General features: G+C 39.0%; 3 protein-coding genes across 3 annotated transcripts; 1 reads left to right on the forward strand and 2 right to left on the reverse strand.

Annotated features, from left to right (window-relative positions):
• Positions 1 to 36: 36 nt before the first annotated feature.
• LOC146457031 (protein fem-1 homolog B-like) lies at positions 37 to 3781 on the reverse strand. Its single transcript, XM_085092404.1, has one exon. The coding sequence runs from the start codon at positions 3532 to 3534 to the stop codon at positions 1588 to 1590; it is 1947 nt and encodes a 648-aa protein (XP_084948530.1). The 5' UTR covers positions 3535 to 3781; the 3' UTR covers positions 37 to 1587.
• Positions 3782 to 5551: 1770 nt separating this feature from the next.
• On the reverse strand, positions 5552 to 10829 carry LOC146457032 (galactosylgalactosylxylosylprotein 3-beta-glucuronosyltransferase 3-like). Its single transcript, XM_085092410.1, has 5 exons — positions 10451 to 10829; positions 9049 to 9154; positions 7879 to 8489; positions 7064 to 7357; positions 5552 to 6135 (listed from the first exon to the last, which is right to left on the reverse strand). The coding sequence occupies exons 1-5, from the start codon at positions 10451 to 10453 to the stop codon at positions 6031 to 6033; spliced, it is 1119 nt and encodes a 372-aa protein (XP_084948536.1). The 5' UTR covers positions 10454 to 10829; the 3' UTR covers positions 5552 to 6030.
• Positions 10830 to 11126: 297 nt separating this feature from the next.
• LOC146457033 (galactosylgalactosylxylosylprotein 3-beta-glucuronosyltransferase 3-like) lies at positions 11127 to 15968 on the forward strand. Its single transcript, XM_085092409.1, has 5 exons — positions 11127 to 11706; positions 12329 to 12526; positions 13515 to 14152; positions 14366 to 14659; positions 15278 to 15968. Exons 2-5 carry the CDS (start codon positions 12376 to 12378, stop codon positions 15380 to 15382), a joined length of 1188 nt encoding a protein of 395 aa, XP_084948535.1. The 5' UTR covers positions 11127 to 11706; positions 12329 to 12375; the 3' UTR covers positions 15383 to 15968.
• The last annotated feature ends 90 nt before the right edge of the window (positions 15969 to 16058 follow it).

The raw sequence follows: 16058 nt of genomic DNA on the forward strand, positions 1-16058 counted from the left end.
GTTGGAAAAACGAGGTGCAGGCAAGTTTTTTTATTAAACTAACTTTGATGTGCTTGGAAGTCAGATCCAAAAGTTCCCCAAATTTTATGATAAAAAATAGTGATTTCCTTTGTTTTCTTTTCATGAATTATTGATGAGTTTGAGAATTGGTGCTACCCTATCACCTTATTTTTTTTTTTTAATTTTTAGCATGGTGAAACACCTGCTAGAGTGTCTACAAACTTTAAGCCCCAAACTGAACATTTCTTACAGTACAAAATGGGGGAATTTTTTAAACATTTGACCACTGGTGATCATTTTCGTTATTCTCATTACCTTATCTATGATCAAGTGGTGATCTTATAGGGAGAAATTAAATTCTGGTAACCATTGGGGCTAAAAAAAGGTCAAGAGGTCACATGACCAAACATTATGTTGGATCATGAAAATTTAGGGACAGTTCATTATTTATAGGGATAACTGGGTTGGGAAAAGAAAACTTGGAATACAATGACACCTGACCTCAGACAAATCTTTCTCAGAGCTGTAAAATCCTGATGTCACCAAAATTTAACTTGTTCTTTCGTTTTTTAATCCAACGTCGTTACACTGCCAGTGTGGCTGATACATAAAAAAGTCTTTCATACTTTCATCATTTTGTCTTCTGCTGATTGCATGTGATTGTCCTCTTTTATACATTAATTTAACTACCCTGTCAAGTTTACATGAGTCATGGTTCTGCTTTACAATTAGGTAAATTTCAAGACCCATCACTAAAAAGGTAGAACTTTTCCCAAGTCTGTTTTTTTTTTCTGACCCACTCATCCACAAAAATAAAGAATGCTGCCTTAGCAAGCCTAGCACTGTCAGCATATATCTGCAAGGGTTTAGTCACAAGGGTGTCCTTGCATCCTCTAGACACTTACTTTTGGAAAAAATTCACCTTCTTTATGTAGGTGTAATCTTTTGAAAATTGTAAAGAAGGTCAGACTGCAGACTGATTTCATGAAGCAACTCCAGAATGCTGCCTATTTTTGCAGTGGAATGGAGGACATTCCTCTTAGATTTCCAAATTTCAATTTTCTGAGTAAACTGTTGCATATCTGTCCTTACCAACTAAACATATATGTATATATACAGCTAATGTTACTGCATTTTACAGCTCTAGAGCTAGGTTTCCTATACTAAATAAAAAAAATTATTATAATTTTCGACCTTCCAGTAAAGATTTCAAAAGAAGGCCAAGAAATTTAAAACCATAGAGATCTGGATTTGTTTTGAAATACTTGTTGCAAACAAACAGATCCAAGTACTAAACAGCACAAGGATGGCAAGTAAGTATTTTATCCACTGGCCCTCTCCCTTCTACAGCAGAGGTGCTTGGAGGTTGTGGGAGGTTTGAGTAAAAAAAAAAACCAAGGGAGGGTGGAGACATCATCCTGTATGTGAATCATGGCTCATCTCCACCCCACCCCTCCTCATGTTTTCTTCTACTGTAATTTTCATTGAAACAGCCTAAACAGATGAAAAAGCATTGTGATGACAATTTATAATCTATTTAACTGTCTAGAAAAGGTTTCCATAGCAAACTTAGTTTCCATGGCAACCTTAGTGCAAGCTAATGAACTTTTCAACAGTCTTGGGTACTACACCAAAGTATGAAAGATTAAACTTTCTCACGGCTCTGGCAGCAATGCACTTTAACTCCAGCCTACTCTTCACAGAAAGAATCCTACGAGCCTCGTCCGTTTCAGCGACATCCATGGCTGTTTTACCATCATTGTTGACAAGATCTTCATGGACTCCAGCATCTAATAATGTTTCCAACACATCTCTTAAGACTTGCAGGCCACCTGTGTTGGGTTTAAAGGCCACGGCTAAGTGCAGGGGAGTGTTGCCTTTGTTGTTAATTGCATTCACATTTCCACCAGCATTTATGATAAGCTTCATAGTTTCAATGCAGGGAAATTTACAAACATCTCTGACGTAGTGTTCCTCGGTGGGTGTTTTATGCCATACAGCTAGGTGAAGCATAGTGTTACCATCATGAGTGCGTGGGTTCAAGCGAAGGAATCTTTGAATCAAATCAAATACACAAGACTTGTCTTTGTTTCTAGAGTCCTGCACTTTGGCAAATATTGTCAAAAGATACAAAGCACGGTACACCACATTCTCCAGTTCCTCATGCAGTTGCTTAGCCTCGTGTTCACCTTTTGACTTTTTGGACTGCACTTTCTCTGTCAGTCTCTCATACTCACAAATGGCTCTTTCAAACACCTCTTCAATGTACCTCTGTTTTGGAAGACAATTTCTCTGCACCATATGGCAAAAGAAGTCGGCAAAGATCTTCAGATCATCTGTGATTGGCTGGTTACACTGCTGACCAATCTCCATTGCATGTCCCCATAAACCGATGCAAAGATCAAAGTTCCCAGAGTCTGCAAAAACTGCACCACGATATCTGATTGGAAATCGGAGTTCAGTATTGTCTGTCCCAAGGATTCTTTCTCTGATAATAAGACCCTCCATATGGATGTCGTGATCACTGCCCTCGATCTGAGCAAGTTCCTGCAGATTCTGACTTTCTTTTCTGTTCTGGTAAACTTCAAGAGGCTCCATTTGTTTTTTGAGTAATGGGCGTGAAGGATCTTCAAACCTCTCTTCCATGCCACGCTTCATGTAAGAAAATGCTTTCTCTATGTCATAAACATCAGGCTCATTAGCAATGGTTCCACCGAGAAGCTCCAGTCCCTCAATTCTTTGCTTCTTTGTACATTCTGGCCTCTTGATAAAGTACTCCACCATCTCGATCTTGCAGTCATTGCTTGCTAGCAACAGAGGTGTTAAACGTTGGACATTCTGAACCTGAGATGCCCCCAAAGCCAACAGTTCATTAGCAATCTCAAAATGTCCTCTTTCAACAGCATAATGAAGAACAGTATTCCCTTGCTTATCCTGAAGATCCATGTCGGCTCCCCTTTTAATCAAATAATTAACCACATTCATGTGGCCATTGTAGCAGGCGACCATGAGGGGGGTGTTCTCAAAATTATTCCGCGCGTTCACATCTGCTCCGCTTTCAACTAAACAGGTAACAATGTCTAGGCGTCCATCGTAAGCAGCAGCCCTTAACGGAGTTGAATTTGTCAATGTTCTTCCGTCCACATCAGCGTTTTGTTCAATTAACAATTTCACCACATCAAGGTGTCCCGTTGCGGCGGCGGCCCACAAGGGAGTACATCCCTCGATGACTTGATCATCAACTTTCACAGTTCCTCGAGCCTCGATATCTGCCTTGTATCTGAGAAGCATTTTCACAGAATCCAGGTTGCCATTGCGGGACGCGATTATCAAAGGAGTGGTGAATTGGTCGCCATCTTTAATTTTTGTTTCTAAAGCAGTGGTTCTTTCCCCGATACTCATTCGCTGTAGCACATCGCTCAGCACAACCACGGAACCATCGCGGGCAGCTTCGTAGATTTTAGGCTTTGGATTAAGCAACTCACGCCATGATTGACCTTCCATTGTACATAAAAACTTCTTCACTTTTAGCATACGACGACAAAGCTTTCAATTTCACTAGAAAGGAAATAGTTTCGAACCGGTTCTAGTTCACAAAGACGACTCTGTGACTGAGATTATAACCTCCTGCAGATAAAAAAAATATATGATTCTCAATATCGGACCAACGAAGCGTGTGTTTCCGTTTTTAACTGATATTTTTTCCCTTCAGTTAACACAAAGAAGAAAAGAAATCAATTCCCGTCCGCCATTTTCCTTTTTCCGGATTCCAGTCTTAAACGGTCCTGACGTCATCATAAAACTATTTTGCTTTTCACAGTTCACAGGCACACCAAGAAAATTAACCGGCTGCAAACTATAAAATTTGGAGTAACGATATATTGGGTATAAAATATGGATGTCAAATACGTACTTGGGACTAGGGACAAAGTGAGATAGATCTGTGGCAACAGCTGAAAGCCACGTGGCGAAATATCAGTTTTCCTTGTCGTCTTAATAGAGCCAGGGGCACCCAACGGATCGTTTCGGTAAATTATCTGTTCGGAAGGCCCTTAATCCCCTACAATTTTCTAAAAATAATTTTCGCCTCGAACTTTCGTGATGTGGGAAATTTAAGGCCTGGTGTTTTCGGATTGATAAAAATGTCGTTTCGGGTACCGAAAAAAGGTCAGGTAAGATTTTCGGAAAGGAAATAAGACCTAAGTTTTTTGGGAAATGGACAAAAATGCCCTAGTAATTTCGAAAAGACTCAAGTTCCCCTAGAATGACCGAACAGATAAAAATATCATAGCGCAGCTTTAAATGAATCTACAGAGCCGTTTAAAGGCACTCCAGATAGCCTAAAATGAGCGTTTCAAAGGATCTGAGAGAAAACTCCCATTGGGTGCCCCTGTAGAGCCTTTACAGTCGCTTTGCGATCAGTGACAAAAAAACTCAACGTGGCAGTTCCGATTGTCATTGCCTTACATGTAAGTTCTGTCGTATTTTGTTGTGTAATGTAAGGAGGGCAGCAAGGAATACTCCAGAAAATAACTGTCGAACCAAACACGAATGGGTAATAAAAATGATTTTTTTTCTATGAATATAACTATAAAAAGCTTCTGTAAGTATTTTATCGTTTGGTTTTAATGTTGCGGCATATGAGAATTCCATTTATATGAGAGGAATAAACGAAAATGGCTTGCATTTTAATAATCGTTTGTTTGTATCCAAATAGCCCCTTTTTCCCAGTAGCGAAGCAACTCTCGTAAGTTTGTAATTGTTTTAAAGGTGTAGCCTCTGTTATTGTTTTTAGGGTTGGGGGTATTGTTCTGTTGTTTGTTCTATTGTTTTCTAGAAGGGTTCCAAGCCAATCATGTGATACCTTATGAGAGCTGCAACATCGCCTTCCTTGACTTCGTCAAGGTAAAATGTTCTTTTACCTGCCGTTTTGGAATAAGCCCTATGGTCGTTTGGTAATCATATGGCTGTTCTTTTCCCTAGAGACTTGTTTTATTTTATTCGGTGGCAGACATTCAAAAATGGGTGAATCTGTAGGGAGGAGAACGGATCGCATGGGAACTACACATGCGCAGAAAGTTTGAAAACTGTCCGACTTTACAATTACGCGTGCGCGCGCCACAGGAAACTTTCCAAGATTCCCAGTTGGGAATTAAATGGGAAATTTTCCATTATTGGGGAAAACCTGGGACAAGAAATTATTTTTGGGGGGATAATTTTGGGAAGTAGCTGTCTCCCAGTGTCCTATAAATGGTTTTTTATCGGGAAATACAGTGCTTTCTCTTGTATCCCAATTTTGGGGAAATACTTTGAATATGTTGGGTTTTAAAAAACCCAAGATTGGTTTTGGTAGAACTTTCCCAGTTTGGGAAATTCCCAGCGTTATAATGGATCGCTTACCTCGACCCACTGAAATCACAAATTTAAATATAACCCAAAAATTTACCATTTTTAACCCAGTTTGGGAATTGAAAAAAAATCTCTGTGACGTATAATTTATGTTGCTTCAAAGATTAAAAGATCACTGTTTGAAAAATGTCACGAATCGAAATATCAAAAACAAACTTTATTTAAACTGATAAACAAGTTACAACAATGTTTTCATTTCAATGAATTCGAAGGAAGTCTGAAATTTTTCTCGTCTTCAGGGGTTCACAAGACTGACCAAGAATAAACATTATGACAAAGACAAAAAAATTCGACTCATTGACGTTCGTGCACTCTTTTATACACCTTTCCTATCAAGCTATTATCCGTTTAACTGTTAAAATGGTGTACCCTGTTTTCATCGTTCCCCTCGTAAAAAAGAGTGTGAGTTTAGCTAGATCTATGATATTAAAAAAGAATGATCGAAAACCTCAATACGTTTAGAATTTTCCCCATTAAACTCTATGGAGAGCTACTGAGTCATTGTGACAGAAACAGAAGTTTATATGCTATGATGATCCTTGTCTGGAGGGTCTTGATCCAAAAACAGATTATTGAACTAACATCAGTTTGTGAGGTAAAGAATTTCCATTTCAACTTGAGTTATGTTTCTACTTCAGGATTGGAAGGTTTTCCTCGCTTAATGAGCTGTTTCTCTCCATTGATGTTGACAATCGGTGTCTCTGTCCTCGTGTGCCACACATATATCTAATAAAAAATAAAAGAAATTCATTAACACCGTCGAATTTTGAAAGAAAGATCTGTAAAAATGTGACAGTTACTGACTATTTAATCACTTAAGTATTTCTTCTTTGTTTACTTGGGTTACTACGTTGAGCAATTGAATTGAGTTTTTATTTACAGATGTCCGCAGACCATCAAATTTAAGCATCAATTGTTTGTCAGTTGGCTGGCGTGACTTCCGGTAAATTCGCGTGACTTCGAGTAATACGGTGTTACCCAGCAGGGTAACAGGGTCTCGTGTGATAGGACATATCATAACGCTACTTAGCTTAATCTTGCGTGATGACATGGCGTTTCATGAAATGATGTCGTAAATTTAGCGTGCGAAAAGGTGACTTCCCCTGTAGATTCATCCTGCGTGACCTTGCACAATATGCATGGTGTAACTTAAAAATATTTTATACACTACTGTATTTCAATTAACGTTGACGGCAAACTTATAGGAAAACACCGCAAGGTGACATGGGTAATTTATTAATGAATTTGCCAAACTCAGCTATGGGTTAGCCTTACAGAAAATAAACCATAGAGGCAAATATTTATGGTATTTTCACCTATGCTATATGTGGCACTGGCACCCGTGAAAATACAGCGGAATTACAAAAGATTAAAAACTATCCATAATACCCTTCGGACTTGTTGCGTAAACTGGAAAGAGATGCACGCTAATAAGATGCATAAACTGTATGGTTGACATCACAAGGTGTCCCCTTACCTTAATTCTCACTAAAACACACATAATTCTGTCAAACATGAAGTTATATGACAATGAAAAGAAGGTCTGTCTTATTGAAAGCACTCGGATTCAAGATTAGGTGCATTTCTAGAGACTTAAAAATCCGATAATGTTGAATTTAAATGGCTGAACATTGCATAAGTGAAGCTGGCCTACCTTTAAACAGTTATCCGCTCGCGGTTCCATCTCCTCCATGGTCGTGATCTGCTCAAGAAACGAAGTCTCCAGGAATCCCGGTTTGATGTCCGGATCAAACTGAGCCTCCGGTCTTTCGATCAGCAGCCTTTTCAAGTTTATCGCGAACGCCGCCATGTCAATAGGAAAAGTCCTGAATGGTTTCCAGTTGGTATGAAAGCCTACCACGTGACCGTGTTTGCAGATGGGACCCGCCCATCTGGCCGCTCCTGTAAACGCTACCGGCCACACTCCAACTGAGTTTATACTCCGCATCTGAGTAAAATTTTAAAACACCACTTAACTTAACATTAATTACCCAAAACAGTCTTAGGCCAACAGACCCTAGAAAGACGATAAGAACAAAACATTCCACCCCAGTTAACAAGCCATTTCGCTTAACATTGACTGATTACACGAAAGAGTTTTAGAAGGATAGACCCTCGAGGGAAGACGAGAAAGACAACTTCAACCCCTGTTAAGAATCCGGGGCCAGGGTTCGAAGCTGGGACCAGATGATGAAAGGCGAGCTATGTCAACACTGCGTCATTCCTGCTCCCCAAAGAATATTAAAATGAGAAAGTTCATATATTCATATAGTCTAAGACCAGGGTGGTATTATCCATTCCCACTTAGGCAATAACGTCTGTTGGTATTGAGCGTAAAACATGTTTTGATCGTTATCCTGCTTAGAAGACAGATTCTTTAAGATTTCTTTGTAAACAATGTAAGTTTGTTTAAAGTTCGTGAATGTTTTTAGCTAAACAAATAGGATTAGGGTTATCCGTAATCCTTACCTCTTCAAACAATCGGATGTCGTAAGTATTATCATCGTCAGCGAAATAAACCACTCCTTTTGTCTCATTAGCGTTGATATTGTTACGAAGCCATTCGATTCCTATATTCCGCTGTTCTACGCCTCTTGACTTGGTCCACCGCGGCTTATTACGACCACGTCTCATTTCCACTGGAGTTCGCACATTAAGATGAGTATACTTTAAACCAGAATGACTTAAAAGCCGTTTAACAAGGTTTGTTCTCTCGTGAGAGTCTTCTACAACAATCCAGTGCAAATTTTTCACATGTTTTAAAGTTAGTGCCATGCGTGTTAGCTCCGCTTTCTGGAGGAAACGCCTATAAGTTGGTGTAATTATAAAAATTGTCGGGAGTTTGGAATCCCAACCAGATTTGTGCAAAGCTATCTTTTCTTCTAATTCTCTTAATTTCGCACGGAGTTCCTTTTCAACTAATATTTGTTCTTCATTTCCAGTTTTAATTGGTAAAAGCAGCTGATTCGTGGATTCGTTATCTTGTAGTTGGACGTTGGTCGACAAAGAAGACGGTGGGAGTTCAGTGTTTGAAGGATGTCTTCTAACCAATCGACTCTCGAAATGACTAAAGTATTGTCCTAAAGAGAGAAAATGTTGGTACCAGTTAGAAATAGTGGGAAAATTGTAAATCCAAGGGCAGTGTTTCCTTCAAAGTAAGTTACTACATAAGCATTCTAACACTAGCTGTTACTGACTGCGATGCACGTCAGCACTGTAATCGAATACATGTATCTATGAGTTGCGGTCTCAAAACAAATTGTTTGCGTAGCATTTATCTACTGTTGCATTGAGAACTATTCAACGATTGAATGTGCAAGATCTACAAGACCTTATAATCTTCATTGTCTTTAATTAAGGAAGTACTACTCAAGAATGTTTCGCTGAGCATCAAGTTTCTGATTTATAACTTGAACAGCCAGCGGCTTAGGGTTAGTTAGTGACGTGTGAAGTGGTTGTTGCTCGGCTACATGGTAGTTTTAATTATTGTTAATTTCTTAATCACTTTTATGGAATGAACGCTGAACTTCGATGAAAATTCAGCAAATTCAGTGTCAGAATTTCTCATTAATTAGCTGTGGATCTGTGCACAACGTGAGAAATTTCTTACTGATTTATAACTAATGAATCATCGCTCACCTTTAATACTTGCGTTTTCAAGAACTCCCTGAAGAATTTTTGTTATGACGACAATTCCTAGAAGAACTCCAAGGAACATGGCGTATTTGATTACACCGCGAACCATCTGAAAATTGTTTAAATTGAAGTTATTGAAAATAATTAAAGGTGGCATTTTCTATAGCAATAACAACAACAAAATCAATTAAAGCAACACAACAATTTTATTTTGAACGTTCACTATAAACATAAAACGGGTGTGATAGAAGGTCACGTGACCAGACATCGTGTGTTATATCTGCAGTCAAAAGACCCAAGAACAGCAGAAAAATGAGAAGAAACACAAGGAATACTTAAAAGAAAGAAAACCACTTACAAGACAGTTGGAATGAAATCTAGGCTGCTTTTGCAATTACAACGTTCGCTCCAGCTTAAAAAGTCATTATGTCCGGTCAGAATCAAAATGTCGGCGTCCAGGGACGACGACGACGCCAACGAGAACGGGACTTAACTGAATTAGCTTCGAGTTTTCAAACTAAATTCACGACGCTTTCTACTCATTTTTAGTTTGTGTAATGTGGCCGAACTGTCCAGGAGCTAACGCCCTAAGGGCGGCTTTAAATTTCAGAATGAGAAACGAAAAGTACTTTTCATGCGTTCACATTCCCCATAGGGAGCTTAAGCAACGACGACGGCGACGGCAACGAAAACGCCGCAAAACAATAGAATTAATGAGCAAAAACAATCGCTCTGCACGTGCGTTTTACATTTTAGCACATTTCTTCTCTGTACCAGGGTATTGCAAGGTTTGGTGAGACCAGGAAAAAATTATAAATGTAAACTTATTCGATTCAAAACGACGTGTCAAGAGCCGTTTCGTTAATCGAGAAAAATTACCAACGAAACAACAGTAGCAAATAAAATGTCTTGCTTTATGGATGATCACTATCCACTTTCTCTATACAATATCAAGTATTCCACTAAGCAGTTGGGTGATGAGAACATAGAAACTGATCGTTTAGAGAACTAATATTTTGAGTCTGAGATTGAAAGATCTGACCAAAGTCGGCAAAATGTGTCGTCAAAAAACATTGCCAGCCCTGAAATGCCAACGAAAATTCCTCCTGAAGAGCTTTTATCTGTTAATGGTCACATTTTAAGATTTTATCCCAATGGACTCAAAAAGCTCGCGAGGAATTAACATTGGGACAAGTCAAGCGAAAACATATAATTGACATAACGTAGAATTAAAATTCTACGGTAAAAAAACTTAATAAAAAACACTATAACGACAATTAAAATAACAAACTAACAAATTTGTTTACTTTTCAAAACGTTTGCAAGCTGGTGAGGTAATTTCAGTCAAGTTGTAAATAAATTGGAAAAACTGAAAGTCAAAAGTGAACGACACTCAGCTACTTACCATATTATATAACCTCTTGTTGAATACCAAAGCGATAGATGTTTGAATCTCCGTGCAGTAACTTCCAGTTGATCTTAGTAACTCCTTAACCACCACCAATTATTTCACCCTCGTTAAATGTTTTCTAATCGTAGTGATCCGTGCGTGAAATTTTTTGCCGGGTCGTCTGTGTGATTCATGTGCAAAGGGCTTACGTAGATAGTGAATATCCCCCACCGTGTAACATTTCGTTGTGTTTATAACCTGCTTGCAATCCGAACGTTTTTGTTTTTAAAGAGACCTATATCACACATTCTTTCGTTTGATTTGGTCTTTTCTTTGTAGCTCAGAGCACATGGATCCCTTTCTTTAACAAGGAAATAATTAAATTTGCATAAAAGAACCGGTCTTTCAGTTCCTTTTAAAACTGGTACCCGTCATAGTCTCTCCTTCATGCTTTCAACGAAACATCCTATTCAAATAATGCTGGTTTTACCGGCGCAAAAGTGGAAGTTGTAGAACTTTTGAAATGAGACCTTTATTTTAACAACTTTCGTTTTTGTTTTGGTTTCTTTCTGAGCCTGGGCATCAACAAGGTTGGATTGAAAGGAGAAAAGAACAACTTGACGAAGTAGCAGGGCGAATAACTACACGCAATTCATTTAACATAAGTGACAAACCTCGCTTATTGTGAGAATTGAAAACTAAACTGAAAATTTACACGGAAAATCCAACAGTAAAAAGATGATAAAGCGGTAACCTACAATTTACTTGAATTAAAAGACGTTTCTACGGTAAAACAATGCAAGCCGTTAGAGAGCAGCCAATCAAAAAAAAAATTGTTTTTCGATTTCCTCAGAGTCTCTCCTAGTGACCAACCGCTGGCTTAAGAGCCTGAGGACTCTGGGTACGTGATTGGCACGTGGGTTATTTCTACTCCATGACGCAGCGTTTCATTTGCCCAGCGGCGTTTCCAGACCACTGCTCAAATGGACTGAACGGCCGAACGCAGCCTCTGGTTGACAAGTTGGCACCCGCCTGGACGTTAGGTTCGAAGACATGACACAAAGAACCCACGACAGGTGCTGCATTGAAAAAAAATCCTGCTTTGTAAAATAAAGACTGCTGTACTTTTTTTGATGGCCGCTCTGAAAATGGTTCAATGCATTTTACCGATATTCCGGTAGCAATTTAGCAAGATATATTGTACTTGGAAAATGAGGATTTTCTGGAGTAGTTCCGATCCAATAAAACAGACGAATTCCATAGATTTATAGGTGAGTGAACCATTCTGGTAAATATATTATAGTTTTTGTTTTGACGTTGTTCAAATGATCTTGTCCATTGTTTTACGTTTTTGTTTTATATTTCTAAAGATAAAGAAATCAACCAATGATGCTTAGAGTTGTTTATGTCAGTTATAGAATCTTAAGTCTTGCCTAAAGTCGAGAAAGAAAACTTCCAGGAGTTGACGAGATTTGATACTTCCGCTCATGGCCAAGCCTTAGAATTTCATCTGGTCAACAATTAAGACCACCTCAGCTGGCATAATTCATATCATAATAAACAGTTCTGCTGGAAAGAAAGGAAGGTTACACTGCAGGATTTCATCCACGGACACAAAAGCTATAGCCACCTTAAAGGGGAGTACAACTTAAGAAAACAGCTTCACAGGAAAATACAGCTCATTACTTTCAATTGATCACGAACGACTTTATGATTTCATCCACAGACTCAAGAATTATAACCATTAGAAAGTGCAGCTCAGTACTTTCAATTAAATGGTCACACTTTGCAATTTCATTCCCAGACTCAAAAGTTATAACAACTTTCTACGTACAGCAAAATAAACAGCACAACAGGAAAGAAATGCTCAATAGTTTCTTCTTTCTTTTTCAGTCCCATAGTGAAACGGAAATGGTGAACACAAGTTGAACGAGAAGAGAATGAACAGAATAAGATGTACGAAGCTTGTGGTTCTCGCGGTTCTTCTTAGTATTTTCGCGTATCTTATACTTAAAGATGACGCCGTACCCGAGTTAGATCATCCTCGCAGAATAGTAAATTTACGAGAAATTGATAGCATGTTGCCTGAAGGTTAGTAAATCTCTTCGATAGAATTCAAGAAAAGTGATAATACGTGAAATCATCAATACGCGGAAAAGGCTAATACTAACTGCTATCGTTAATGCTTATAAGGACGAGAGGCAAGGGAAACTGGGAAAAGGAAAGTGTCTCATTAGCCCTTGCGCTTCTCTGGAGAGGTAACTGGGAACTAGTCAGAAGCTGGCGTAACCTGGAACAAGCTCCCCATTATGGGTTATGAACCATTACATGTCACAGGAAGGTCATGTACGGCTTTTCTGCTCGCGTAAGACACTCGCCCAAATAAAGGAGCGTGTTCGCAAGCTAAGCTAACGTGGACGGGTACAGGGGAACGGCGTCCATGTGTTTGATTGATTGATTGATTAATTGATTGATTGATTGATTGATTGATTGATTGATTGATTGATTGATTGATTGATTGATTGATCGATTGATTTTTTTTAAATTCTTCCGCATGAACCTGGATCCCTTAAAATCTGTTGACTTCGACAAAATTTATTGAAGGCATAATAGTATTCTTTTTTTCCCCACGGTCAGTCGAGTTTCTTAAAAAAAGGTCGAGCTTAAGAATACGAACGGATTTCAAACGCGCACAAATTATAAGGGAACAGAGTTTTATTCCCGAATTTCGGAGCTGTTTTTGACTTTCCGAAATACTAGCTGGCCTTTTTTCGCACTTGAAACGAGTATTTACCCCTCCGCGAACAAAAGGGATTAGTTTTTCAGGGTAACAAAAGTTTGAGGTGATATTTCGCCAAAGAAATCGCTAGTTTTTCTTTGCAAATTAATCCGAAACTTTTGAGGCCAAGTGAGACAGGTAATGTTTTCCCAACAGATATTCCACTCAAAGGAACAGTAGGGTGTAGCGTGACGCTAGTTACGTCACGTCACGCATGGGGAGGAGAGGAGGAGTGCGTGACGAGCCAGAGAACGACAACGTAGGACTCCACACTAAAATTCTAATTACTTTCTGTGGCAGAATCAGCAAGCGAGACAGAGGAACAATGGAACAAGAAACAGGAACTTAACGGCTTATCAGGAAAGGTTCTTACAAGAAAGGACATAGATGACAAATTACAGCGAATGAAAACTCAAGAACAGACTTTAATCAAAAACTTAATAAAAGCCAGAAAAACCGAAGAAGAGCTTAAAAACAATCTACTTCGGTTATCTCGTGAGCTCCGTGCAAATGATCGAGTAAGACATCAATCGAAACAATCAAACTTGCACTGGGATGATGCCAACTTGCCTACAGTCTTTGTTATTACTCCTACGTTTAAACGCTTTGTACAAAAAGCTGAGCTGACGCGCCTCTCTCAAGCCTTTAAACCCGTGAGAAAGCTTCACTGGATTGTTGTTGAAGATTCTGTGAACAAAACAGTCTTGGTGACCAATTTTCTGAGAAATTCAGGTCTGAAATACACGCATCTAAATGTGAGGACACCTGACACCTTGCGACGGCGTAAAAACGAAATACGACGACTCAAGCCCCGGGGGGTGATACAGAGGAACCTTGGTATTGAGTGGATAAGGAATAACATTGATCCTCACGAGACCCCTGGTGTGGTGTATTTTGCTGATGATGATAATACATATGACAGTCGAATATTTGATGAGGTTTGTAGTTGTTGTAGTTCCTCCAATACCCCAGGGATTTTAACGTGTACCGTGCCCCGGGCGCGTGGGATTTTTCCTGGTTTTTTTTTATGAATTGATGAATTATTAGATATTTCCTCTATAATCGTAGTTTGAATGCAGACCTCTATGCCTTTGAAGAAGCAAACAGAGATTCAAATGTATAACATCACGCTTTTCCTGTTTTATCTTCAGATGCGCTGGATTCAAGGTGTCGGCGTTTGGCCAGTGGCCTTCACTGGGGGCGTCCGTTGGGCAGGTCCCCTATGTAAAGCCGGTCGAGTTATTGGTTTCCATGCCAACTGGGGTCTATTTCGCCCTTTTCCAATAGACATGGCTGCTTTTGCTGTCAATATTAAAAAATTTCTAATCGATTTCCCTAAAGCTGAGTTTCTGGCACCGAAGAGGGCGGGAATGTTAGAATCTTCTTTGTTAGCTCAAATAACTACTGTTAAGGAGTTGGAACCTGTCACACCTAACTGCAGCAAGGTAAGTAAAAAGCACCAACCAGAAATTTTCCTCTTTTTAAAAATTCTATATCTCGATCCAATAGCTTTTTCTATTTATTTCTTTCCGTTTACTACGTGAAACTCACTCATGTTTTCGGACCACACCCAGTTTAAGGGCACGTGTTACGCACCTGAATCCTAAGATCCAAACAATCAGCTACCAACCATAGGTTTTCCTGTATTGTTAGCGGTCTATCTAGGTGTATGGATATGTATGTTTCTCCTTTTTAACTCGTTCATGAAAACACTCCCCATTTCATAAACGTTATGCTATATTGCCCTCTTAAATCACAACTGAGTAATATATTTTTTAAAGTTCTTATTATTTTCTGATCTTAGATACGCATTTGGGAAAGTTAAAAACTCACTGAATTTTCCATAACGTTTTGCATTTGTCCTCAACGCCGGTGGAATAGCTTCCGTAGGGTTCAATGGGGGCCTGGACACCAGGCAAGGGGGAAAACCGCTGAGTAATGTGACTTTGGGCAAGGCGATAAAAATGAACCTGCACTTAGTTTCCTCAGCGAATTGCATTTACGATTCTTGTAAGAACTCATAGAGTGTCCTTTTTGTAATGTCTTGGTTTTTATCTCACCAGGTATATGTATGGCATACTAGAACAGAAACCCCTAGAGACAGCATTTTAGGAGAACGACGGTTGATCAAACAAGGGGCACCCTCGGATAAGAACGTTGAGACATAACCGAACCACAACTGCGCAAAAACAGATATCCATGATAAAAGACATGAACTAGGCAAAGCGTTTGTTTGGAAATTTTGATTACCTAAGAAGATACCAAACCGATAATCCTAAGAAACGAGCTTTGTTTGTCTTGTATTGGTTGAATGGTATTTCTGTGTTCTTGTTTGTTTGTTCGTTCACGTTCCTTTCTGACAAACGGGGTGGGATTTTGTGTTTGTATACCATCATAGTAGATGTTTTAAAGTCAAAGTCAAATGAGGTTGGCCAGTTTTAATCGTTTGAAGCTCATTTCATTCTTATAGCTTTTGTTATTATTCATTATTCAATTAATATACATGGCAATCCTATTGGTCATTAAGTGCGGTCAGACAATGTGGACGAATGGACCAACACTGTGCTATACGTATTAAATTTTTAGCTTTTCTTGTGATCTTATCTATAAAATTGTGTAAAATGTTATTTCGAAGTGCGCCCTCTCGATGAGGTTTTTTTTCTCTTAGGGCAAACTTCGACAATAAAAAATGTTTTAATAAAAAAAATTGTGAAGTATAATATTCAATCAGTGAGAACCCAACTGCATTTCGTCCCTGAATTGTTCCAATGTTTCGTTTACTTTGCTGCTAAATGGTGGGAAAATGAGCGCGCGAAGCTTAATGGGACAGAGCTTCCTCCTTTA

The sequence above is a fragment of the Pavona decussata genome, unplaced genomic scaffold (genome assembly GCF_977016875.1).
Source record: "Pavona decussata unplaced genomic scaffold, jaPavDecu1.1 SCAFFOLD_249, whole genome shotgun sequence".
NCBI lineage: Eukaryota > Metazoa > Cnidaria > Anthozoa > Scleractinia > Agariciidae > Pavona > Pavona decussata.

Bases quoted from the DNA above. Each gene is read 5' to 3' on its own strand.
- LOC146457031 (XM_085092404.1), bottom strand. From the start codon at position 3,534: ATGCTAAAAGTGAAGAAGTTTTTATGTACAATGGAAGGTCAATCATGG.
- LOC146457032 (XM_085092410.1), bottom strand. The intron at 7,358-7,878 runs GTAAGGATTACG...AATTTTACTCAG, and splicing joins ACATCCGATTGTTTGAAGAG to ATGCGGAGTATAAACTCAGT. The intron at 6,136-7,063 runs GTAGGCCAGCTT...ATTTTTTATTAG, and splicing joins GAGCGGATAACTGTTTAAAG to ATATATGTGTGGCACACGAG.
- LOC146457033 (XM_085092409.1), top strand. From the start codon at position 12,376: ATGAACAGAATAAGATGTACGAAGCTTGTGGTTCTCGCGGTTCTTCTT. The intron at 14,153-14,365 runs GTTTGTAGTTGT...TTTTATCTTCAG, and splicing joins ACAGTCGAATATTTGATGAG to ATGCGCTGGATTCAAGGTGT. The intron at 14,660-15,277 runs GTAAGTAAAAAG...TTATCTCACCAG, and splicing joins TCACACCTAACTGCAGCAAG to GTATATGTATGGCATACTAG.